The following is a 27,468-nucleotide window of genomic DNA, read 5'->3' on the forward strand; positions in this document are numbered from 1 at the left end:
GGATGAATTTTGCCATATTATTAGGCCTGCACGGTTTCTGAAGGCACATTTGACCATTGCATCCGGCAGCAGCTGATAATCAAACTTGTAAGCATTGATTTGAGCTACATGTATTGGTCTAATTATTATAGGAAAACCGTCCTTTTTCTCGAAACAATTAGAGATTCGTTGTACCTGTGAACAGATCTGACTCCTAATTCTATTTGTGAGACTTAGCAAAAGTCAGATCTGTTCACCAGTACAATAAATCAATCATTGATTCGAGAAAAAAACCTATTTCCTTTTAATAACAGGGCAATCGTAAATGCAAGCTTCTCGCCCAGTGTACATAGTACGGAGTTAAGTTTCGGTTGATTTTTTGGTATTTTTGTTCACTGTTGTTTCTTCATAAGTAGTTTTTTGTTTGTCTGAAACGGCAAACCCGGAAGTTTAATCTGGGACATGTTCGCTTTCATTATTAAGAGCTGATTGCTTAAATGAGACCAATGCAACTGATATTTAATTGTTCAGCTAACGATACAATTTCGGATAAATTGATCCGCTTCCAACCAATTAGAAGCGAGTATTTACGATAGCAGTGTTATTACAGTAAATAACGATGGTGTGTTTAGTAGTTGTCAATGTAAATTTGTGACATGAAAATCTTGCAGCAACTTCTGTAACATGGACAGCTCCTCCGCCAGCCTGGAATCAGACAGTCCCAACTGACATTAGAACAGTTGACATTTTGATATTCAATAGAAGTACACAAGTGCATCTGAAATGGAATTACATACTGTCCCCCGGCTCAAATCTGAAAATTACAGGATTTTCAATTTCGGAAGACGGCTCTGACAATGCTATCGATATTGGCTTCAAATTGCATGGTAGTGATGGTAGTGAGACGACGACAATACTCAATAATTTCGGAGCACGTTTTAATATCAGCAGAAGTGAAGTGGCCACCTTGATTATAAACAGAGCCACTGAAAGAGAAGAAGCTACCTTCCAATGCGTGCTTACGACGTCGAGCACATGGCGATACAATGTTCGTGTCAAGTTGACAGGTAAGAACTGAATCACTCTGTTTATAAAGTCGTATCTTTAGGTTATAATTTTCCAGCCAAGATGATTGTAGTATCAACTGATAGAGTGGTTGCAACAATCCATTAAAATCTACAATTCTTGGAAAGTGCTAGAAACTGTTTTGAGCCACCGGAAAAGGACGAAGCAAACTATGCAGTTATGTCGCAGTGGCGGCTGAGCTGAAGTTGAAGTCGATGTGTATGTGTACTTCTAGTACAAGCGACAAACCGAAATACTTTCTTTTTTTTCTCTAAAATGGAACCGTATTTCGATATAGGTAAGTAGAAAAGGAGGCAGCGCGGCTGAGTGGTTGGGGTGCCAGTCTTAGAATCCTGCGCTCGCGGGTTCAAGTCCCCGTGCTGACCACTTGTTCTCTGTAGTTCCGAGTTCACCTCCTCTGTCACACTTGTAAACAGCCAACTGGTCTGCCTTGTGCCTGCTGGGATTTTTAACCATGTTATTTTTACTTAGATTATTTGTTTCCGTTTTTGTTTCCATTGGCTCTGAAAAGCCCCTTTGGAGTAGTGTTTAATTAGGGTCCATGGTAGATGTCACAGATTTAGTTCCTAGTGCTTGCAAAAGTCAACTTACATATCTTGTTTTATATTTCATTTTGACGTTTTAAGAACTTCAAATGCACTGGGATCGAACACCATTAAACCTGTCAACTGTTCAGGAAGGCAACAATATCACTCTGCAGTGGACGTATAGCTACACACTTGGCTTGCCGCCTTCATTTCAAGAAGCTACATTCTTTGATCTCCGTGATGGTAAAGAAAAGCGCATTGCAAACAAACCCCGGCAGGATGACCTCTATGTGGACCCGACTTATCGAGACCGAATCAAAATCCATATAGATGATACCAAAGCGTCGATGACTTTTCTTACAGCGCTTAGATCAGACAGTGGAAGATACAAGTTTAAGGTTGAAGCTTTAAACAATAAAAAGCTTGGTGGGCTTACAAGCATAACAGAAATTTCAGTGCAATGTAAGTACCTTCAGAAATATGTGGTTGTTTCGAAAACGGCTGTGACTAAAAGTGGCACGGGGACTTGGGGACTGGGACGTGGGACGTGGGACGTGGGACGTGGGACTCGGGAACGCTGGGACGCGGGGACGTGGGGACTCGGGGACGCGGGGACGTGGGGACTCGGGGACGCGGGGACACGGGGACGTGGGGACGTGGGGACGCGGGGACTCGGGGACGTGGGGACGTGGGGACGTGGGACGCGAGCACGCGCGAGGACTCGAGGACGTGGGACGTAGGGACTTAAGGACGTGATAAACAAACAGCACCTGCGTTTTTAGCTGAATTGGTAAAATACAATTTTCGGCGGTCAAGTGAAAGGTAATCTAATATGCTGGAGAATTTGTCAGCAGACCAGAAGCTGATGATCCCCAGCATATATTAGGGACCAGCACCGACGACGACGAGCCCAGAGGACAACGACCGGAAGTAAAATTTCCCCTTACCGTGTTACTATGCATGCTCGACTCGTCGTGCATGTGAAGTTCACGACGTCGAAACGTCAGGTTTGCCGTCCTGAGCGAATATGAGTATGTATTAATCTATTTACGCAGTGTTTCAGCCAGAAATTTATAACTATTGGAATGAAATTTGGTTATTTATTGAACCTCTTAGCTTTGTAATAACTAGATTTTACGGCGAGTTTGATGTAGGAATCGTTGGTAATAACATTATTTTGGGTTTATCGTATTTGCTTGTCAGCGAAAGTAGAAAATTAAATGAATTCAGAAATTGAAAAATGACTCTTTCTTTCATTTTGTTCTGGTTCCTATCTACATGTAGGCTTTCGCTTATGTTTTTAGGATAGGATTTTATACCGTGAAAGTCGTTTTAGATTATATCGGCCCGAAAATTCGGGTTAGTTAATCTCTAAGAGTGAAAACCTGTTATGTTCGTCCTACGAGAAATCGAGATTTTTCGACATAAATTTCTCATGTAGGACTGAAAGTTCGTTGTCATCGATAGTACCGTTTTCGTAGCTCAAGCGAAACTGGACGTGGAGCTCGTGAAAGGAAGACATGACAAAATTTTTCGATAGTTTTAGGTCGATGTTTGCAAGGACTCAGCTCTATTCACATGTCCTTGCACTTGGTTTTCACGCCGTGAATGACGTCCTCGACCCAGTCTTACAGAAATTTTACTCATCATCGTCGTCTCATTCATCATCGGTACTTAAGGTCCCTATTACTTTTCACTTGACCGCCGAAAATGGTATTTTACAAAATTCAGCGCAAAAATGAGGTGATGTTTGTTTATCACGTCCTCCAGTCCTTACGTCCCACGTCCTCGAGTCCCCGCGCGTGCTCGCGTCCCACGTCCCCACTCCCCAAGTCCCCGCGTCCCCACGTCCCCGCGTCCCCGCGTCCCCGCGTCCCTGAGTCCCCGCGTCCCCGATTTCCCACGTCCCCGCGTCCCTCCGTCCCCGAGTCCCACGTCCCACCTCCCACCTCCCACCTCCCAGTCCCCAAGTGCCCGTCCCATTTTTAGTCGCAGCCTTCGAAAACTTCGTTTTCTTCCGTTTTTCCCCGCTTTCCTGGGAAACCGTACATGGACCACGTTGAAGTAGACATTATATTCACTGCCGTCGTTATAGACCAATGGCAATTCTTTGTGTTACATTTATACACAGTATAGTTAACTTATGATGGAACCACCAACCTCATCGTCAGTGTCACTTCTGGCAGAGACCATTGTCTAGTGATGCAAACAGGGACGGGTTTAATCGTACCACGAGACAAAGTCAACTTCGAGTCAAGTTAAACGTATCTTTTTTGGCTTTATCTGGTCTTTTTGTGGTAATTTATGTGTCAAAATGACGTACTAAAGGTACGAGACCAGGTGATGGACACCGTAACGGGGACGGACACCGTAAGTCTTGGGATCCTCGCGCACCTATGATATGGGACAATTTTTCTATTTTTAGAACAAATTGCGCCATTCTGATGTCATATATCCGCGCGGATCCACGCACATGTCGGGGGCTCTCGCGTGGATGTTGTCACGTTGCGTGATCAAATGGTGAGAGCTGAGAGATTTTCTTGCAGATTTTTCACAGCGATGGCAGAGAATAAGACAGGGAAGGAGGACCAGGGCTCTTATATGTAGTTTTATGCTCTGAGCTAATGATAAAGGTGAGTTTTTCAGGCTCGAAAACATGACTTCGATTTCGCGCTGTGAATGAATGCTCGTTGTACGCGTAAGCTTTTGCGCTTGTTCTATAAAGAAAAGTTATGTAAGAAAACTCTTTACTGTTTGTTTGGCGAGTTTGCAAAAGTTTTTAAAAGCAAAGTCTGACACGTACAAGCGCGTGCACTTTCAAGTCCGAGTCGGACTGCAACAATTTTCGCCAACGCCAAAAGGCTACTAACATCATGTGTGTTTCGTTAACGTAGTGAAATTTTACACTACGAAAATAAAATAGACAAGGAGTTTTGATAACTCAACCAACAAAATCGAAATCTTTATTCGAGTACCGTCACCATTCGAGTTGGTTAAAGAAAGCTGATTATTTCTGCTGTATTCACATATTTTCAGCTAAGCTTTTAACATGTTCTCTAACATCTATCAACCTTAAACATATTTAAAAACTAGAGATACATGAGTTCGATGTACGTTTTCACACGAAAGTGGGAAGTCCAATTTGTCATGTCAGTTTTACTGAATGTACAAAACATGCATCGGCGGGCGCTCTTATTCATGGATAACAGTCAATTTATTGGATTTTTACACAAACAAAACTGAGCAGAATCTACAGACATAAACTTTATTGTCACTTATTGGGCCTTGATAAAACATCAAGCGTTGCTTACAATTCAGGCGAAACTCAAACTTGCAATTACTTTTTTTCCACTGTTTGGTCGAGATAGACTCTGGTGAAATCCTCGCAAGCGTGTGGCAAGAGCAGGGAAACGTTGAAGTCCTGAAACGGTGCTATATCCAAATATATCCAACTAGTTTTTTGCTGTGTTTTGGAAAAGTTGTTAATCTTCAACATATGTGAAACTTAGAGGGGAGTAACGTGGAACTATTGTAAAAGAAGCTGCAGAACACAACTTGGTCAGTGATATATATCATAAAGTGGCACGTAGCTAAATTCGACACTGTCTTACTTCACTCAAAGTGGAGCAGCTTATGAGGAAAATACTGAAGCAAAAGTATTGAGTTGTGAGCCAAAAGCATCAAACATTTCGGGAATTTAGGACACCATTTCCCTACGCTACATCCGCAAAAATCCTCGCAGCATGTACGCGCGTGTGCCGCACGGGATGGCGCAATTTGTTCTAAAAATAGAAAAATTGTCCCATATTATAGGGACAGCCCCAATACTAGAAATGGCGCACGCTTACGGTCTCCGTCCCCGATTATGGCTCCTGACGAGGCTCTTTTTTGTAGGTACTTTGACTCAATTTTTTTTTCATCGTACGCCTCGATTGCGAAAGTTTAGCTTAGTTCCTTCTTTGGTTCGCAGCTTCTTCTGAGACAATCATCGACATGCATTAATTTTCGTCGCACATTCCGACCTCTATTAACTACACAACGCTAAGGCATAGGTTCCGTTTCAACGATACACAGTGAAAATTGACATGAAGTATAACAATAGCATTGCGCGGCATTCGAGAGCCACCTTGCTGCATCTATAGGGCATAATAGATTGCACCCCATTCTCTCTGCGGCCACATTGGCGGATAGCATTCTTTTATATGTGTACGGGTTTTCTGGAGAAGACTTCGCCGTGAAATTAATAGATGGCAAGGCTTGGCGAGGACTGCTGGTAGCGCTAAGGCTATATTGTTTTAAAATGCACAACGAAATGTTGCTTTCGTGCTCACGTTTGCAGTAGCTTGTAGTGGAAAATTGTTTCCTGTGAAACCTAACTGACAACTTTTTTTAACAATTATTATCGTCAAACGATATGGTATAAAAAGAAAAAATGAAATAACTATTATTTGACTCGAACTTGACTCGTGATTCCAACTAAACATGGACTCGAACTTGTGCTACGATTAAATTCAAACAGAGACCAATCAAAACCACGACAATTACGTTGTTGAGGCCCGCGCTCAACCCCTCTTTTTGCACGGCTGTTTCTCGCAGCTGACAAACGGGCATCGAGGCCTATAAGAAAAAACACTGTTGTTGTTAATTCCGGTGTGCATACGGCCTAGTCAGTTTATACCTTTCGGAACCTTTTCTTTCCACCTTTGTCCGCCTCTGGATCCTTTTCACCAAACATCGATAATCGTTAGGCTCTGTTGTTTCATCTTAGCATTTAGTTTTATTTGTTGCCGTTATTTTTAGTCGGTTCGTCGCTATGTTAGCAACTTTCGAAACCCTAGCTAGCAGCTTGTAATTTTAGCCATTAATTAATTATTTTCAGAATAAAACGGGGACTTAAGTAAAGAACTGACCTCGTCACGTTCCTATCGGCTTTGGGATAAGTTTCACTAAGAACGCCTATTCATGGTTTTATTCGATTAGTTGTTTCGTCTCCTCGATAACAAAGCACCACAGTCATTCAGCAAATCGCTCAAATACGATACGTTTTACCTTCACTAATTCACATGTTGGCCAATTAGAGGTCCTTTCCTCATGAAATGGAAAACAGCGACGTCAACAAACGCGAATCGCGGCCCTCCACGCTGATAAATTCCGAAGATGTCAGGCGGGAGAGAGCGTTATCCCTGAAGCGTTCTCGTTCGGGTCACCTAGGCTCTCTTACTAAAGCTCAGAACGAAATTGAAACACTGTTACTGGACGAAGTTTATGAATGTCGCTGAACTTGAAGAAAAGGCTGAAATTACTGAACATTTCGACATTCTAGCCCAGCAAAGGATGAGCCTTTCTACAAGTGTTGAAAAATTTATTTTCGATGCACCGACCAAGCTTATTGAGTGGGTAATGGAAGATTTACAGAAAATGAGGCAAAGGCATCCTGAATCCGTGAGGTCGCGTAGTCACCAATCGTCACGCCCCTCAAGCAGCACTTACAGTTCGAAGGCGCAAGCCTGCAGATTAGAGGCAGATAAGGCTCAACTGGTTCTTCTGTTTGTGGAACAAGGGAAACAACGGAGAATTGAAGAAGAAATGAAGATGTTAGAGCTGAAAAGAAAACAACGTGAACTCTCCCAGATGCGAGAAGCCGAGGAAGAAGAATTAAAGGCCATCATTAGGCTGGAATCCCTAAAGATTGAGGCAAACCACCAGCTCGCTGAAGCAAGAAAAGTAGCTGCCGTTATGGACTTAGAGGCCAAACTTGCTGACGAAATGGAAGGGGAATTATCAGACAATGAGTCATCATCAGTAGAGTCAGCGCCCTTCGATTGTGCACCACCCTTGACTGGCAGTGCTATTAATCCTCCGTTGATTGCTGTTACGCATTCCGCACCCCCACTGACACCCAACGTATTGGCCATGCCTGCACATCTCCCTGGTGCTTCATCCACGGCCATGGCAAGTGATCTGAGTCCACCTGTATCGAGTAGCCTTACTCCCTTCACACGGCCCAATCTGTCTCCATCCGTAGCGCCAAGTCCATTGGTGTCAGCTTCCACCAAAGTATCAGTCACACTGTTGAATACCCCTAAGACCGGTGTTTCACCCATGACCACTGTCAGCAGCCTGAGCCCACCTGTGATGAACATTCTCGCTCCGTCAACACTGCCCTATCGGTCTTCACCCGTAAAGTCAAGCCCATTTGTGCCAACCTTTACCATACTACCTGTCAAGCCTGTGAACACCTCTCAGATTAGTGTGTCATCGGTCACTGTCAGCCGTCTGAGCCCGCGCGTGACAAACGACCTTTCTCCTTGGGCACCGCCCTGTCTGCCTCCGTTTGGCACCTTGAGCGTGAATGCGACGCCCGTACCTTACCATGATTACCGCGGCTATGAAAGACATCTCAACCACTCAACATAAGCTTGCGTACAACCAAAATCTCTCACGTATTCAGTCTCCAAAATTTTGGTGGTGTCCCAGCAGAGTTTCCTTTATTTAAGCAACGCTTCCAGCGCATTGTGAGGTCACGGGAAGATATGGATGATAGCAGCAAAATGACTCCTCTTCTACAGTGTCTGGCTGGGGAGGCCAGACAGGCAGTAGCTAGCCTTGAGACGGCCACAAATGGAGTCCATCAAGCACTGCAAATCCTTGAACAGAGGTACGGACGACCGTGTATGATTGTTAACTCTGTCATCAACAGCCTAGTAAAAGGTCCATTCATATCTGCGAGCGATAAGATCAACCTATGGAAATATGCTGACAATGCTACGAGAGCCCTTGCAACCCTAACATGCATGAACTGTCTGTCGCAGGTCAACCAAGGCAATATTGTCAGTATGACAGAACGACTACCAAAGCCATTAAGGACAAGTTTGCTACACTTGCCTGTTACTTGGAAACAAAGGGCCAACATTTGCCAACCCTGACAGATTTTGTTGGTTTTGTGAACAAGCATACAAATATTGCTAACCATCCTGTCAGTGGCAAATCCCAGCAGTTCAACTACAACAATTCCAAGAACAATAGGCCGGCATCCAACGAGAAAATCGACATTCCTAAATACACGATGAGCATCAACGATGGTGGGAAGCCACCACCTAAGCAGCCTCCGAAGAAGGGCAAGGACAAAGCGAATAACTGTCGCTACTGTGACCAAGCACATCCACTCTACCGGTGTGAGGCATTTAAGGCGAAGACGACAAGAGAACGGATGTCCTTCGTCTCCTCAAAGACGCTGCGCCCTAACTGCCTCAAGGGTACTGAACACTCAACAGATACCTGTCCCAGCACGTTCAGACGTCGAGTTCAAGGATGTGGCGTGTTCCATTACTCACTCCTTCATCAAACACAGCGTCAGCAGAGACTAGAAAATTCTGCTTCGGAGGGCCAAGCTGCAGGAGTTGATGCCATAACCTCAACGCCTGTCTGTGCCACTGCAAGAACAGAGGATTCAGAAAAAAGTTATTTTACAAGTTGTACAATTGCGAGTAGTTAGTAGTAATGGGTTGGCTGGTACCACTTACGCAATGCTGGGCTCTGGATCTGAAGTCACCCTCGTGGACCCATCACTGGTCAGCTCCCTGGGACTCTGTGGCCGACCCGACCGTTTGGTTCTCTCAACTGTGAGCAATCGCAATGAACTTCAAAAGGGCGAAAGAGTTAATCTTGCAGTCGAATGTCTCATTGATGAACAGCCACAACAACTTCAGCTTAAGGAAGTTGGGTCGGGGAAAGAGCTTAACATCCTGTTGCGCCACCAGCGCATAGCTGTAGACAAAGAAAGGTGGCCACACCTTCACGATGTTCCTTTCCCAGGAGTTGAACGGAAAAAGATCTCAGTCATCATAGGGACAAATGTTCCGGAAGTGTTTGTCCCCCTGGAGGTTCGTCATGGAAGTCCAAACAACCGCATCGTAATCCGTTCTTGTCTTGGCTTTGTTGTCCTCGGTAGAACAGGTGACAGAGCAACACAACAGCGCCACGATGTTCACCACATCCATACATCAACCAACGATGTGTCCCTCCACCATCAAGTTGAATTTTTCTGGGAGTCGGAGTCGGCTGAAGACAGGCATGCTGTGAACGGATTATTAACAGCACAATTTCAAAGTAGAATGACCATTATTGCATGGGTCTCCTTTGGAAACATGATGCACCTGTCCTTCCCTTCAACCGCCCCATGGCTGAAATACGCCTTGGCCACCTCAAGCGACGCCTGCAAAGAGATAAAGGCCTGCATGAAAGGTACCGTTCAGTTGCTGATGGTTACATTGCCAAGGACCACGCCCGTAAGCTCACTAAAGAAGAGGCTGATCGAAGAAGTAACAAGACTTGGTATCTTCCTCACCACCCGGTTACCAGCCCCAACAAGCCAGGCAAGGTTCTTGTGGTTTTTGATGCAGCCGCAAAGTTTCAAGGCACTTCATTGAACGCTCAGCTACTGCAGGGCCCAGATTACATCAACAAACTAGCAGACGTCCTTATGCGGTTCCGACAGGAAGGAGTTGCCATCACCGCAGACATAGAACAGATGTTCCACCAAGTTCAGGTCCCTGCAGAAGACTGCGATGCCCTTCGGTTCCTGTGGTGCAGTAAGAGCCTCAACGATGAACCTGAGAAGTATCAAATGCAGGTGCACATGTTTGGTGCCACTTCCTCTCCGTGTTGCTCCATTAAGGCCCTGCGGCAAACCGCTGATGACAATGAGGACAAATATGGCAAAGAAGTCGCAGAAACTTTCTGCCGCAATTTTAATGTTGATGACCTCCTCAAGTCTATCCACTATCTCCCAGGCAGCCACCCTGGCTGTTCAGCTCACGTGCATGCTCAAAGATGGTGGCTTCCATCTGACCAAGTTCCTGAGCAGCCGGAGAGAGGTTCTATTAAAGCTTCCATCTCAAGAGAGAGCAAACCTGACACTCAACCTCGAGTTGGACAGATTGCCAATTAACCGCACATTGGGTCTACACTGGGATACGGAGAGAGACGTTTTGTGCTTTAAAACGGTACCCACCAACAAGCCGGCAACTAAGCGTGAAATTCTCTCCACTATCAGCTCGCTATTTGACCCCCTTGGATTCTTGTCTCCTTAGGTACAGGTACTAATATAAGATCTCTGGAAGGAGAAGATTGGATGGGATGATGAATTTCAAGACCGTCATTTGAAAGTTTGGCGTCAGTGGACAAATTATCTTCCGTGGCTCGAAGATATCCAGATACCTTGCTGCTACAGGAACCTGGGCATGGTAAACAATTGCACTGTTTAACTTCACATTATCAGCGATGCAAGCGAGTATGCCTACTCAACCTCAGCATACCTAAGGTTGAACCACCATGATGGCCAAACCCACTGTCCCTTTTTCTTCGGAAAATGTCTAAAAGCCCTTCTCAAGAGACCAACCATCCCACGTCTTGAGCTCATGGCAAGTCTGATGGCAGTCCGAACGAGCAACCTCATGAAAGCAGAGTTAGACCTTGCCATTGACCATGTTGTTTTTTGGACAGACTCACTGAAGGTACTTCAGTGCATTAAGAATGAAACCAGAAGATTCCACCGCTTTGTCGCCACCAGACTAGATGAGATTCATGAGCATATTACTCCAGACCAATGGCATCATGTCCCAGGAGTCCTGAACCCAGCCGATGATGGATCGCGAGGCTTACTTATCGAAGCCTTTGAACCTGAATGTCAATGAAGAAGATCTATTTTCTCGAACCACTTCTGGACCAGATGGCTGCTCCAAGAACGCAAGAAGTGGATCCTTAAACGAAGAAACTTGACAGTTAACGATCTCGTCCTTGTGGTTACTGAGACCGCTGCTCGGCCGAGTTACCAGGGTGTTTCCAGGCCAGGATGGTTTGGTTCGCACAGCTGAGGTCAAGACCAAGAATTCAACACTGTTGCGTCCGATATCAAGGTTGTGTCTTCTGGAGGAGTCAAAATAGCATTGAATGTTTAGAGTGACTCTGTGCGTTTTGAACACTGAACTGTTAAGGAACTGCTAGGATCCAAATAGTTTTGTTGAACGTGCGCTTACGTTTACCTAGTTCAAAGGGGGGAGCATGTTGAGGCCTGCGCTCAACCCCCATTTTTGGACAGCTGTTTCTCGCAGCCGACAAACAGGCATCGAGGCCTGTAAGAAAAAAACAATGTTGTTGTTAATTCCCGTGTGCATGTGGTCTAGTCAATTTATACCTTTTGGAACCTTTTCTTTCCACCCTTGTCCGCCTCTGGATCCTTTTCACCGAGCGTCGATAATCGTTAGGCTCTGTTGCTCTATCTTAGCATTTAGTTTTGTTTGTTGCTGTTATTTTTAGTCGGTTCGTCGCTATGTTAGCAACTTTCCAAACCTTAGCTAACAGACTGTTCGTGAAGACTCGAACATGCAGTTATTGTGTGAAGCAACTGGTGAACCAACACCAAACATCACCTGGATCAGAGTGTTGGAGGATGGTAACAGCAGTGAAATACTGCACCAGGGTCAAACGTGGGACTTCCCAAACATCAGTAGGAGTAACTCTGGGACATACCGTTGTACAGCTGACAATGGGTTTGAAAATCCAGTTAGCCACAAATTCAAAGTAAAATTCCTATGTAAGTGAATATACCTGTTTCGTTGATTAAGAGCCCACGGGGGCAGATTTAGGAGCGGGGGGAGAGAGGGGTGGGTGGATTGGATGGCTAGCCACCCCCTCTTTGGAAAAGAAAGAAAAATTGAAAACAGGTGTGAGTCTTATGGAAGAAGAAAAACAGGCAAACACCCTGGACAGGTACCTCATCGTAATTTCACCTTTGAGACATTGCTAGTATTTCTGATGTAACAGTTTTCAAGATTAGGTTCCAATTCTCAAATTGCCACATTTGGGGGCATGCCCCATTGATTCTGCACTTCAAGATACCAACCAACCCCTCTTGAAAACTGATTTATTCGCCCCTGGCCCGGATGCTTAAATGTCATGTTTTATTCTTTCTGAAAGTCTATTCATGAATCTGCAACCTCGCTCGGCGACAAAAGTGAGGTGGTGACTGGGTCTACCAGATGTTAGAAATGGAACAAATGCTTCTTCCAAAGGTTGCTTTCTTTATTTGTTAAAAGCTAGACTCACATAGTTGGTTACGTAGTTAGTTCACTGATTAAAACGTTATCTTTGGCTTTAAGCATTGCAGCGAAGGACATCTGTTTTTTTTTTTTTGGGGGGGGGGGGGTTTAAACAACACTAGTCTATCAAGGATGGTTGGTTGTGTGTCGAGGAATATTATTGGCAACTGACACTCCAAGCCGTTCTAGAGACCTGGAGACACACATTAAAGTAGTTTGTAGGTAACAGTTGCGTCATACGTCGATGTGATTAGGAGTGTTGATTGACTGATTGATTGATTGATTAGTAGCAGTTATGTCAAATTACACATGTTTTGTATTAAGCCATATTTATTTTTTTGCAATTGTAGATACGTGTAAGAGTTTTACGTGATAATTACATGTATATACTTGTTTGCAGTCCCACCAGAGAATGTTCAGATCGAGACATCTGTCACTGATAAGAAAGCATGTGAAGGTGAAACTATCAGCATTAACTGCTCAGCTGATGCTGTTCTACCTGAGATATCATATCAGCTGTTGGAGAATGGCTCTGTGGTATCAGACACATCAGGAATGTGGAGCAGGACATTATCAAGTGGAGGAGTGTTCATCTACAAATGTGTGGCCAACAACTCTTTAGGATCAACAGAAAGTGAAAATGTTACTGTTACTGTTAATGGTAAACAATTATTTCTTTTAACTACTAAGTATTGTGTTGGATTTTTTTAAATGCGAGTCTAAACAATGCTTAAATGTATTTCTTACCAGCTATGCAAAGTAACGTACAGTACTGTACATGTATGTAGATACACCTCCGACTTAGGCACGTTCAGATTTTACCATTTCACAATGAATACCATTTTTAACACTCATGAGGGCATCCCTGAAGCCTTCATGGTTTTTTCACAAAAATCAATACACTTTTCTCCCTTTTATAGAACCATTTATAACTTGGTGAGATTCAATAATCTTATATGTAATTACCCAGTGTTTTCATGAGGGATTTTAACAAAGGTCTTGGACTTTACTGAAGTAAATGTTGGAATATTCGTAAGTAAGCAAACCAAGGTTTGACAATAACTGACCACCCTATTAAGTATGGCTTAGCTCATTAACAAACGGGAACTATGGAAAGCAGAGGGTGTCGATACACCTTGGCTGCACATTTTCCGGTCTTAAGTGAGAAAGCGAGTAGATTGTTCAAGAGTTTCTTTCATTCAAGGATTCCTTTAATTGAACAGATAATAAGAGCAAAATCTGACATTTGCATGTGAACAAAGATAATTGTTGAAATTCAGGAATTTTTCTTTTATCGTTAAGTACCGTTGAGTGTTTCTTTTTCTTTATCAGCACCACAACTAAACAGTACTGTACTGCAAATACCACTTTGCCCTCAGTCGAACCAGTAGAAACTAAACAGCTCTGTAGCACATCTCTTAAGCAAGGCATTTCTTTCGTAGCAGCAGTTGCACTTGTCAGTGAAACGAAAGGTGTTCTGGGAAATGTGAGAAATTTCTTTTTTCCATTCACCTTCTAAGCTACATGATGGAGAAGTTAGCTTCTCGTCAGGTAGCCTTCGCACGGGGTTGAATAAACTGTGACATGATCTTTGGAATTGATTATGAAGGAGCCATGACCTACACTACTGCGCTTATCATTGAGATGCAAACTACAAAGTTCAGATTCGACCTACTGTAACAAGTGTGATTTTTGCCACCGTCAGTAGGCTTTTGTACATTATGCTAGCACTTTTTTTGAGCATTTTAGTGAGGGAAAAGCATTAAGAGGCTGTCTCTGTAAAAACCGACCACCGATTTTACTTTGAAAATTCGATTTTTCTCATAAGCTGGGATTTTGAAGTCCTTACCTGGTCAATCACTAAAATGAGCTTTATTTGATTAAAAATTCCAATTGAAGTTTTCTAGGATTGATTAAAGCTCGGTTCGCTCGACACAAGTTGCGTGCATGCCGAAACTGGAAAAATAGCACATATTGCCGGCGCTCTAAAAAATTAATATTCGCTCAAAAGTCGTAATTATTTTTTTCAGCTATAGATATATCATAGCAGTTTGTTAAGCTATGTTGCAACTATAATTCAATGCTGTTCCTTCAACGGTTTAAAGACGATTTTCAACCTGTTAAATCGAGTTTTGAACGAAACACGAAAATAGCTCTACTTTGAAGGCACGTTTTAAAAATGTGGCACCTGTTTGAATCTGCTGAAGGACATGAATAGAAAGTATAAATGGCCCTTAATTTAAAACAATAATAAAATTTGTCTGCCCAGTAGGTTTTCAAAACCAACGACCGCTTAAAGTCCAGGAAATTTTGAAAATATTCCAGTGAGTAACTAACATACTCGCCTTCGTAAAGTGCTCCAATAAATTCTCGTAAATCTCTTACCTGGCTTCAAGATTAAAGTTTTCGTTTTGCCAACACACTAGCAGGAGTGCATGTGAATTTACCCAAATCACAGCTACAGTCTAGGTTGTAATTAAAAATGTGACTCTTTTACCTGAACCAATGGGAATTGTTACCTCCAAAATAGTTTGAATATTTTTTGACATCTGCAGATTCATCACATCTTTGTTCTTCAGTTTTTGCCTTGATCTGGAATGGATAGGATGTTGACATGTCTTTACTGGGCGCCAATTACGACCTAGATTGTACCTGTGATTTGGGCAAATCCACATCGAATTTTCCAGCTCTCATAAGTATTACATCGTGTTCGGCTTCGACATTTCTAACGAGCTTGGAAAGATGGTAACTTTGTAAGTGACCTGTAATGTCATCTTTGCATTTCAGTAACCTTCGCACGACGATATTAAAATTCAAGAAAAAAAAACCACTATGTATGAGCATTAACCGAGCATTTTAGTGACTTTTTGGGGGCGGGAAACTGAGCATTTTAGTGGAAATAATGGAGCATTAAGGTGGAGAATTTTAGTGGGGAAATAAAAGCTTAATGTAGAAAAGCCTAACCGTCAGTTTTAATTAATAGGTCAAGACAGATATATTAAAATTCTAACATGGCATCAAGGCTTAGAGGACTAGAACAAAAAGAAAATTGTTCATTCGCGCCTCAACGTCGATGTCTTTTCTTTTAGTGCTTAAAGCCTCGAAGCCATGTTAAATTTTAATAATTTTATCAAAATTGGCCTCTTACATGTACTGCAACATTTCACGAACCAATTAAAACAGAGTTAAGTTATCTATCGATATTTAGTTCTCCTGGGCTGGGTTGTTCAAAAACCGGTTAACACTAACCCAGGATTATCACTGTTGATTTTTTGTGTAGTTTGAGATTATTCCAACTCTAAACTGAAGTGCAAACAACATTAACAGAAAACTTCCCTGAAAAGTCACAAAAATGAAATCAAAATTCTTGCTAATCCTGGTTTAGCTTATCGGGCTTTGAACAATCTATCCCTGTATCTTTAGTGGATGAAATTAAGACAAAAGTCGAGTTAGCAAATGCAGTAAGCAGTAACCAATAATTATTAGATCATGTTGTAAAGCTCTCTCATGAGAACATGGCATTGGTGATGCTTTACAGTTGCCAAGCTCTTTATACTTTTAGCATCGGTTACTACTGCAAGTTGTATCTCAGAATGTTAGAAAGATATCTCATTTGTTCATGTAAATACTTTTATTTACAGTGCCTTCTTCGATAATTCCAATACAAGATGAGACCATAACAGAAGGAAGCAGTGTGACTCTGTCATGTAATGCATCTGGAACTCCTCCACTAATAGTGTCTTGGATCAAGGTTGGCAGTCATGTGCGTTTTAACAGAAGTGATCTGGTGTTAGCAGACTTTAACAGAAATAAAGCTGGAGAATACAGGTGTGAAGCCAGTAATGAGTGTGGCAATGTATCAGAGACAGCAGAGATTTTTGCACAGTGTAAGTGAACTATTACATGTCATGTTATTTACCCGTACTGACGATCAGTGTTTTTCTTTGTAACGTGTGCTGTGAGCTGGTCAACAACAGAAACTCTGCATTAATTAAAATACCCCACGTCGACATGCACAAAACTGCTTAGTTGTTGAGGAATACAGCTTGTAACCAAACTGTGAGCTTAAATAGTTATATAATAATAATAACAACTTTGTTTGTGGGATAGATTTATTAGGAATGAGCTACACAGGTGTTACACATTCCTATTCACGAGATCGCTTGTACGTCCGCGGGTTAAAATAACAGTGCAAAACACCTAAATTCTATTCGTAAAATCTAAATATGGGAATGAATGGCCATGATATTAAAATTCTAAAACATTGACTAGTTAGATGAGAGTTTTTCTCATACACGATCATCACGGACGGGTCACATGCTTGATGTTGCAATTAATTATTGTCACCTTTTACTTTACAGTCGGTATACAAACTCACCAATCCTGAGAAGTATTATTCGCTGAAATTATTGTTTGACCTCATATATTAACTCTCATCTAACTAGTCAATGTTTTAGAATTTAATCATCACGGCCGTTCACTCCCATATTTAGATTGTACGAATAGAATTTGGGTGTTTTGCACTATTATTTAACGCGCGGACGTACAAGCTAACTCTTACCCCCACTGTGGTACAAGGGGGAAGTGAATAGAATCCCCTTGGGTTTTCGTTCTGTTAAGGAAGAGCGAAACAAATTTACATTGATTAGATAGCCCTAAACTTGGTCTACAAAATGATATCATAATCATTAGTTGTGACGTCATATGAAGTCAAATGACGTCATTTGACCCGCCAACCTGGATCCTCCATCTTGGATTTTACTTTTTTCTTAAAGTGCCACTGAAACGAAATTTTCGTACTCTCTTTTATTATCCCAATCTATAGTTTCAAACGTGCTTAAAGTAATGGTGAACTTTATTTCTGTCAAATCCAAACGGAAAGTGGGTTTTTTAGCTATTGAAATCGACTTTTTGGAGCAAAACTGTGTCCGGGCTCTGGAACCGAGTTTAAGGACCTTGTGACGTCACTGGTTGTATTCACGCAAGAAGCGCTATAGATTCTCTCTTATTTTCACTTGATTTATTCAAGTCTTTTTTTCATATTGTCGATACCTACTAGTTTTCTACCTTGTAATTTGTGTCCAGCCTTGACAGGAAATACACATCATAAACGTTGGAGGGCGCCAGAGAGTGTAGATTCACCAAAATAAATGCTACAGATTAGAACAGCTCAGTATACTTTTCGAACATCTTCAGTATTCGATTGGAGATTTCGAAGACGAGTGTGGCAACTTTTATATCACGTCCTGAAGCCTAAACACGATATTTCGTCGTCTGTTTTCAGCCTGGTTCTGAAATTTGGATTCTCGCGTTTATATAAGGTCTATTAACAAGGTTCGAATATATCCTCGGCAACTTTACTGCATTAAAAGCCGTGAGCGCATCAGCCATCCGCACAATCACGAAGTTATTAACGGTCCACAAGCTTTGAGTCGAGTACTTCTTTGCACACAGAGGGCATCTTTTTATGATAGTAATAAGTGATAGTTCTTGTGGTAGACAAAATGTATCTTTGAAAATTGTGATCCGCAGCAGGGTTTGCTTTATCGCCGCATACGTATCAGTGTAAACAAAGCGGGAATTTCGCGTCTCTTTTACACGTATCTCCCAATTGCAATATTTCACGGCCGATGGATTACTTTGAGTTCTTTAGCACATACTTATGTCTATGATCGTCATTTAATAGTATCCAGGTTCAAAACAATTCGTTAAAACGTCACTAGTTTACACTCCTTTCGAAGGTTTATTAAGCAGAATTTGAACCAATTTGCATATATGACCTTTCGCCGCCGACATTGTCACGCTTTCTCTCGTTTCCTGAAAACATACCTGTAAGGTCATGGCAGCTTAGTTTACCTTTACAGTTTAAATTCGCTCCCTCATATAAAAGAAGAAGGTTTCTTAAATTGTTGCCGTTGTGATAACTTGTAGGATGTAGCAGATACAACTAGACTACAGGTCACTGTGGCACAATCTCGTCCGCTGTGAAACTCACAAAACGTCCGGTTTCCTCGAAGCGAAGCGACTCGAAAACTCGAAGCGTTGTTGCTGCTATTGGCTAAACTCCAGAATACCCGGCCACTTATAAGCATCTCATTGAATAAGAATAGCAACTATTGTTATATACCTCGTTCTTGAAAGCACACCGGGACATAACGGAAATTGATACAAAATCAAGCCAGAATGCTTATTACATGTACAAATTGGTGAATTTCTGGAATTTGATGAAGAAAACTGGAAAAAAAACTACAGAATTATGTCAAAAAAAGTTGATTTTTGACCAAACCCACATGAAACTAGCGGTTGCTATGGAAACGTCAAAATGATGGACACACAATTGACATATCAAAATATTCGTGAAGGATGAATGAACAGCTACTGAAGATTTCAGCCCCTTAGAGTAAATTGTCTTTTCAAAATTTTGGAAACAACTTATTGGGGGATGACATTCAATCCCCCCCCCCCCCCGCCTTGTACGTCCGAGGGTTAAGGGATATTGCAAAGAGTTCTGCATTCATGGAGCTTCCACTGCCCTAAATAATATTCAAAGACTTTGTTAATGACATTAACATAGAGATAACTTTGACAAACTGATTCTACAATGTCTAATATATTTAGATTTCGCCCTTGTCTCTTTGTTAAAACTAGTCTCTTGTCATGTTGTTTGAACAGCTTTTGTTACCAAAAAATAACAGATGCCAAAAATTTTATTCTTAATTTCATCAGGTCAGGGGTGACTCTAAACTGTGGTATAATTTGTTTTGATTTAGAAAGTTGGATTTAAAAAATATTTGAGTTAGAATTTGAGCTAATTTGCCTTATAGCTAAATGTTGCGTGACATGGATAGGAAATGACAATCCTTGATTGGCACCTGTTACTTCAAATGACTTGAAACTCCTGGTGTGAACTAAGATAGGTCCAATCTGTATTTGTGTAAAATATCAATAAAATTCAATGCATTCTGTAAGCAGGAGTGGTGTCTAAATTTGATGCTTTTGCTCTTGACATATTTGGGATTTGGGGCAAAACCCAGGGGGGTGCGGGGGGGTGGGGGGTGGGGTGGTGATCTAAATCCTAAGGAAAAAATCCCAAAGCCAGCACAGTTTGTCTTTGAGAGTTGTTGGGTAGTACCTTCAATCTGGCAAAGTTTCATCCAAAAAGGAGAGATGGCATGTATCACCCCTGTTTGGTCCTCTGGTAAACTCGGTCTTAAATGTATTGCATATTTATTCAGTTTTAGATTTTTCAACACCTGTTCCATCTGAACCAGCAGAAGTCAATAGAGACGTCATATATGGAACAGTCATCGGAATTCTCGCCCTGGTGTTAACCGTTTTTATCACCCACATGATACTGAAGCACCGACAACGTAAGTAAAATGCATTCTTTACTATCACGCTCATATTGGCTATAGTTCCTTAGCCGAAGAGAAGCTGCATATAATTAAACTGGGTCGCAGTTTAATATTAATTTTCTGTTCAGGATTTAAGTAAGGTTTACTAGAAGACGCAACCAAAATCCTTGCAATTCTCTAAATACCGTTTTTTGTTTTTGTTTTGTTTTTGTTTGTTTTTTTAATAATCTTGGCATTTGTTGCCACATTTGTGGCATATTCTTCGCAGGCTGAGAGTAAGGTACCTTGTATAATCCTGGAGATTTGTTATGGTTTAATAGTTCTTACTATTTTACCCTTCTTAGGTCAAGGAGATAATCGGTGAGTCGACTTTAACTTCTAGATTTACTTATTAATTAACATATTGTATTAACTTGTTTCCGTTCTGGCAGTGTCATTGATTTGAAAACAAACGAAGAGTACTTCGAAAGGTCTAAAATCTTAAAATGTGCCTCTGGTCGTTAATGTAATATTTTGTAATAGAAGTATGGTTAGACAGGTTACCTTTCTAAAATTACCTGAATTGCCTGAACTACAATTCCCTGCATGTTACAAAGGCTGTAAAGCATAAATGGCCATTAACTTGAATAATGTTTGTGTTGACATGGTGACGAACAGTCAATTTCGCTTAGATTACTTAGACTGAAGGAAGCTATATGAATTAATCAATATGAACAGATTTCGTAGTTACGCGTTATACTGTAGTATGCTGGTGCCTTGAGAAGGACAGTAATTACAGTAGTTTCCCGTGATTAGGAAGCCAGCTTCCGTGGACGTAACTGGCTATTACTTCTCCGACTTATTAAAAACGGAATTTAGCCTAGTGAAACAGCCAAGTAGTGGATCGTCTTCCACTGTTTCCAGGTGGAAATGGAATTAACAAGTGTTGATATTTGTGGATGGAGGAGAACCAGAGAACCCGGAGGTGAACCCTCTGAGAAAGGACGAGAATCTACAACAAACCTAACACACTCTTGGTGCCGGGTCGCTGGTTGGAATTGAGGCTTCTCATAACGTTTACTGCGCCATCCTGACCTGCTTCCTCTCACGATTTTAAAATCAAGATGATGTACTTGATGTTGGATTTGTTGTTCTATTCTAGATTGGATAAAGCTGCTCTGGGGGAAAGGGGAGCTCAACTTGTAAGTTTGAAGTTAACACTAGGTGCGATACGTAATTCTTAAAGAGGCAGTCAATAGGCCTTCAGTAATTAAGATGGATTACTCAAAATTCACGACAAAGTCTTGTTGACACTTGTTGGTATTTATAGCGCGAGGGCTTTCGTTTTGGCGGGGAGCACGAGTGGCGAGGCCGCGAAGGCACTGGTGACGAGGGAGTTCTCTCACGGCTTCAACGCCCTCGAGTAATAATACAATGAAATGCAATGCAATACAATAAAAATTTAATTAACACTCCCCAGGGGAGCTTTTCGATATTTTGTATACCGTGCGGGTTTAAACTCTACTTAGGAGCCTTTGCCGCGCCTTCCCCCCACCCCTCCTCCCACCTAACACTCACACTCCCTCCCCGCACTCATAGGACTAACCGGAGTGTGATTTTTCCTTTCAAACTCAGAACGAGGCAGTGGAAATTGAAGGAAGCAATGAAAACGTTAACACTACTAACCGTTATGCTCCAAGCCAATACATGGCCTTAGTTGAAGTTGTACAGTCCCAAGGAGGAACAGGCCCAGAAATATCACCTTATTCAGAAATAAATGAATATGCTCCATTGCACCCAGGAACTCGTTCATGGGAAGTTCCGAGAGAAAATATAATCATTGAAAAGATAATAGGTAAGGGTGCTTTTGGACAAGTGGCGCAAGGAAAAGCTTCACAGCTTCGAGGGAGAGAAGAAACAATTACAGTGGCGATCAAAATGTTAAAAGGTACTACATGCACTGCAGAATAATAAATACTTAGTCATTGCTTCCTAACTTATTTTGAATTATGAATAAACCTATTTATCCTAGATAACGCTACAGAGAAAGAAAGAAATGATTTGCTGTCAGAACTTGAAGTGATGAAGAAACTCAGGCCTCATCGTCATGTCATCAAACTGCTGGGATGTGTCACGGAATCTGGTATATCATAGTTAATAGAGGGAAATGGTTAGGAAGGCCAGTAAACATCAAACAAGCAAACAAACAAGCTAATATTTATGTTGGTAGTCTCTTGACCCTGCACATCTTTAGTTTTATGCTCACTGACTATGTATGAATTACATAATCGCAATGCTACTATTGGTTAGTTTTGTGAGCACATGTAACCACCTTTCGTATTTTGCCAGGTTTTGTGCAGGGTCAGCCCCCAAATAGCAAACAAAAACATACAACAAAGAACTTTGCCAAGTTTCCTAACCATTTCCCTCAGTTAACTATGGGTAAATGAAACCACAAAGATTTTTCAGTATTAAAAATAGCCTAATGCACTTACAGTGTACATGGAAGAGCTGCTTGGAATTCGAAGGTGCTGTAGATAAAAAATGGTCTGTGTATTGAAATCCACATTAAGCTGGCTAAGTGATTGTGTTCTTGGGGAAGCCGTGTTAATATTATTTTTATTCGCGTCAACCTTTTGATCCCAGAGTTAATAGATCAGCCCTTCTATACCATTTTTGACCTATTCATGGTGGATTACTAGATTTGAGTTGACACCTAATATTTGCCTGAAAAGTGATGCATTAATGAACTTCGTTTTAAATTAAAGTAGCTGAAATAATTACGAATCGTTGTGGGCTCAACATTGTTTTTCTATTAGGTTTTGTGTGCATCAATATTATCGAAGGAGTCGAAAATGATATAAATCCGGTTTTTTTTTTTTTTTTTTTTTAAATAATTCTGCTTTTCAACCATGAATGAAATTAGCCGTAGTCTATTGACAGTTTGGCATTTTGTGGCGTCGTAGATCCCTTGCTTGTCGTTATTGAATATATCCCGTATGGTGATCTCCTTGGTTACTTAAGGAAGAGCCGTGGATTGAATGACACGTATTTCAAAGACCCGGACGTCAAGCCGCAAACAAATCTGACGTCACAGCAGTTAATTAAGTTTTCCTGGCAAGTAGCTGACGGGATGCGTTATTTGTCTTCAAGAAATGTAAGTTATTTTGAAATAGAAGGTAGCAGTGGCACTTTCACTGTTTGTAGGGTCGAATGTAGAAGTGTTTATTTTTGTTAAGGAGGAATACAGGAGAACCCGGGGAGATATATTTAATTGTATGAAGTTAGAATGGGGTGACGGAAAGGACAAGCTTGGTCCTTTGCAACGGGGCTACCTAAAACAATGAAGGAGTTTTAGGGCGTCTAGTGTTTGTTTATTCAATAATGGGAACTAAAATTATTTTCTTTGTTAGATCATTCACCGCGACCTTGCCGCTCGAAACGTCTTGGTAGGGGAACAGGAGATTTGCAAGGTAACCGACTTTGGAATGGCCAGAGACGTGAACCAGGAAAACATCTACGAAACGAAAACAAAGGTTCCTGCTACATGCAGCCTTTGCGCATATGAATTTCTAAAAAGCTTTGCGTCTTCAACTCTTATTTCTGTATTTACAAGTTTTTTTCTATTTTTTATGACTTTGAAGAGCCGACTCCCAGTTAAATGGACTGCTTATGAGGCACTCTTGTTTGGACGATACACTACAAAAAGTGATGTGTAAGTAAAAACGGAAAAAAACAATGAACTCAGTATGAAATATGGATTGCAACTTAATAGTTTTGTATTCATTTAAAAATTATAGAACTAGGCGAATTGGGAATGGCAGTCCTATGCCTTAAATATCTAACAATTTATATATATATATATATATATATATATATATATATATATATATATATAACGCAGGTGGAGTTTTGGAATTGTACTTTACGAGATCTTTACCATAGGTATGGCTGAGTGTCGTAGTGGGGCACAGATTTTCCAATAAACAGATTGTTATGTTTATTTCTATTTTAAATTGCATTCGACCTGGGTGACTCATGCGAGAATCATGTCGCATGAGGATTCACATAGTAACCTGACACTGGCTTGATGTTTTATTTCTTTATCTAGGTGGCTCGCCCTATCCGCGAATGGAGCCCCGAAAAATGGCAAATATCCTAAATCGTGGCTACAGGATGCCTAAACCAAGCCATGTGGATGAAGACCTGTAAGAAGTTTTGACATTATTATCTTTATATTTAACCGTGATACACTTGTATTTACCAAATAATTGAAGAGTTTTCATCAAAGCTTTGATTGCTGACTGGTTAAAGTTATTTTGAACTTTGCATGTCTTCTTTTTTAGTTTCTCATAATCATCATATACGAGATCTCAAGACCGGCTCTCTTTTATATTTGCAGGTACAAGATCATGCAAGACTGTTGGAGAGAAGATCCTGATGATCGCCCAACGTTTGAGAATCTTCGAGACAATTTAAAGGAATTGGAAAATCAGCACCAGGTAAAATACGAGAAGCTTATGTAGTAAAATAGTTTTAAAACTCCGTGTTCTAATGGAAATAACTACTCGTGAATGTAGGTAATTAAATTGAGAAATTTTTATCATTCTGAGTTTAATTATGGTCTAAGATATTATTATTGTCTCACAGGGTGATTATAGGAACAAATCAGCTTGGCTAAGGCAGGGTGGGGAGCTTTTGGGAGAAGGGCGGGGGGGGGGGGCATGTAAATGATGAAATTTCAACCTGGGCTAAAATATATGTCAAATTACTTCATAGGTGAATGTCATAATGAGAAAGACTCATACATTACTTATTGTTGAATCAAATTTACTTTTGAAATTCCATTCCGATTACATGGGCTTTTTAGCCTTTCTATCTGGGTTGCGAATTCAGCCCAGGGTCACAACCAAGCCTCCTTCCTCGGACTGAAATTTCAGCACCTGAAGACTTGATGTGTTCAGTATAGAACAAAAAAAACGCTGTATAAGAACATTCTCGATAAAACGTTGCTAACGTAGAATATGTTTCAACGATAGTTAAACAGTTGATAAATTAACGATGGTATATAGATCGGTCTGTCTGTTTGTCTATTGCACCGTCCTTCCGTACCCTTGACCATCCATATCATTCATCTGTCTGTCTTTCTGTCTAGCTGTCTCTCTGTCTTTCTGTCTGGCTGTCTGTTTAAGGGTCTGTCTGTCGGTCTGTCTATCGCAATTTTCGACAACTGTATTAATGGGAACGCGCGCATTACGAGAAAGTTTGTATTTTATTGTACATATTTCCAAAATAAAACGTACAGAAAATGGCGCATTTATGTTGAATTGCTCAACACACTTGAAGAGGCAAAGAGCTGACTTCCAAACAACTTAAAGCGAATTCCTATCAGTTAGTCCAGCAAATTTAATAACTTTCCGTAACAAGAAGGTAAATTCCTAGAGATAAACACAAAATGAATTACTACAAAATAACTAACCGAAGAGAGCAGAAAACTAAGAGGAAGATACAAATATAGACGATAAACTAAACGGCTTACCAAATGCTGGAAACGGGGTTCAGGGAACCAAAAAGTTACGAGGGTAACGGACGATAAACTGACTCTAAATGAACATGAAAGGATAACACAAATATAGACGGGACGAAATTTACATACGAAACGGGGAAAAAAGGCATGCAGAATCTGAGAAAATACATTAACATACGGAACGGGAAAAAAAGACACAAAGGAAAAACGAAATAGCCGCAACAACACTTTCCCCTCGGTGATTGTGCTACTCTTGCTTAAAAAAAAAATTGTCTCACTTGGCTGTTATTTATTTATTTATTTATTTATTTTTCAACAGAGACTAATCAGCATGCAAGAATACGACAAGAAACTCTACGAAAATGTGGAAGATCTGATGGTTTAAAGTTTCGCTGGTGTGCGTGTCATTATGTTCTGTGGCAAAGTTAAATTTGGTTCGAGAATAGTCGAACCTAGCAATCTGTGAATGAGGAAAGACTCTTAAGTATTGACCCTTTTGAATTCTAACCCGTAGTCCCCGTGTAAAACGCCAAATGGTTATCACTATTATCAGTGTTATTCAATAATAGTGGTATCTATGTCACGCCAGCAATATGTGAAATGCAACGTGTTTATAGTCATATAAAAATTTAACAACATATAACAATTTAACAACAAAACACAGCATGAAAACAACAACAACAACAACAACAACAACAAACAAACAGAAACATATGCGGACAAGCTAATCAAAAATTGAAACACCCTGAAATTTTGCCAGCCTCCTAACGAACAACAAGGCCTCGCCAGGTCCGTTAAAGGAGGGGTGCACTTCCTGCGCAGTTGTCTGTTGGGGTTACATGTACCTTTTATCACCTTTCAGAGCTCCTTGTCAAGCTTTTAATACTTACTGTGCAAGAGGAGCCTACCTGTAGTTCCTTCTGCCATATGGACGATTTGCGAACGTAGAAGAGGCTAGCTTCTCAAGGGGCCTGGGGGTAGCCTTTGCTGAGGTGGAGAAGACATTAATTAATTGTTTTTTATTTATGATTTTTTTCATATGTCGACAATATGGATTATTGCTTTACACCCATGTGAGTTAGAGAAACGTAAACTTATCGGTGTCTGGAAATTAGACGCTTAATTAAAGACAAGCTTCGCGTGTTTCTCGAACCGCATTCTTCAGAGTTCTCGTTTTTGTACAGCACCAAATTACAAGTTAATTTCAACAAATCTTGCCAAGGGAGTCAGGAATTCGAGTTTCAAGTTATAATGCCAATCTACTAAATGGCACTCAGGTCAGCCTTGAAGCTTTCATTTGCCGTGATTACTGCGTTTCATTTAGACAATAACTACCATTAAAAATTATTTTAAAATTAGTTTGCTTTAAGTGTCGACTCCTTCTCAGGGCGATAGTACAGTATTAGTTTTCTTAACAGTTGAACGTCTTTACTGAAACGTAAAGCTGTACTGGCTCGAGCTAGAAACTCGAACTCAACATAGTTACTTAGTTTATTGCTAGTTTTTTTTTTTTCAATGGAGTGTTTTCAGATGACGTCCTTGCAGCCATATTCATGTCCCAAAACAATGAAACTGCGGCCATGTGGGTATCCCAAACCAATCTTGCGGGAGTTTAAACAATTCCTTTTCTTCCAATAACTTTTCATGGCTGCTGTCCGTGAGTGAAAACGAATTTTTCTGGAATCAATGATGATGATATTGTAGCTGCTGAACTAGAAAGCGGTTCGGAAACCTTAATAAACTTGTTGATATGACGAATGTGAGGTCGAGGTTTGTCTTTAAAATCACAGGACGAATGCCCCGTAACACAGCAGGCAGATTTTTCTTCTTAGTACCAGCAGTGACTACCCACACGCTCGCTTACTTTCCGCGTAGGCGAAGTTAGGCGAAATGTTGAGTGTTTGAAAAATGTTGTG

At 41.1% G+C, this 27,468-nt stretch overlaps 1 protein-coding gene across 3 annotated transcripts; it reads left to right on the forward strand.

The window, feature by feature from the left end:
* The first annotated feature begins 388 nt into the window (after positions 1-388).
* Positions 389-26,227, forward strand: LOC145492308 (fibroblast growth factor receptor 3-like). Of its 3 annotated transcripts, none has more exons than XM_081471732.1 (15): positions 389-2,054; positions 13,092-13,352; positions 16,333-16,578; positions 19,927-20,061; positions 20,391-20,406; positions 21,188-21,227; positions 21,661-21,973; positions 22,058-22,168; positions 22,992-23,182; positions 23,439-23,561; positions 23,670-23,740; positions 23,930-23,970; positions 24,137-24,233; positions 24,428-24,527; positions 25,872-26,227. In XM_081471732.1, exons 1-15 carry the CDS (start codon positions 1,700-1,702, stop codon positions 25,935-25,937), a joined length of 2,166 nt encoding a protein of 721 aa, XP_081327858.1. In that variant the 5' UTR covers positions 389-1,699; the 3' UTR covers positions 25,938-26,227. The 3 variants fall into 3 exon arrangements, with proteins under 3 accessions (XP_081327858.1, XP_081327857.1, XP_081327859.1); XM_081471731.1 differs by having other exon boundaries at positions 389-1,046; positions 1,692-2,054; positions 23,439-23,740; XM_081471733.1 differs by lacking the exon at positions 389-2,054 and adding an exon at positions 11,958-12,186 and having other exon boundaries at positions 23,439-23,740.
* Positions 26,228-27,468: the final 1,241 nt, after the last annotated feature.

Source organism: Orbicella franksi, chromosome 7 (genome assembly GCF_964199315.1).
Source record: "Orbicella franksi chromosome 7, jaOrbFran1.1, whole genome shotgun sequence".
Lineage (NCBI taxonomy): Eukaryota > Metazoa > Cnidaria > Anthozoa > Scleractinia > Merulinidae > Orbicella > Orbicella franksi.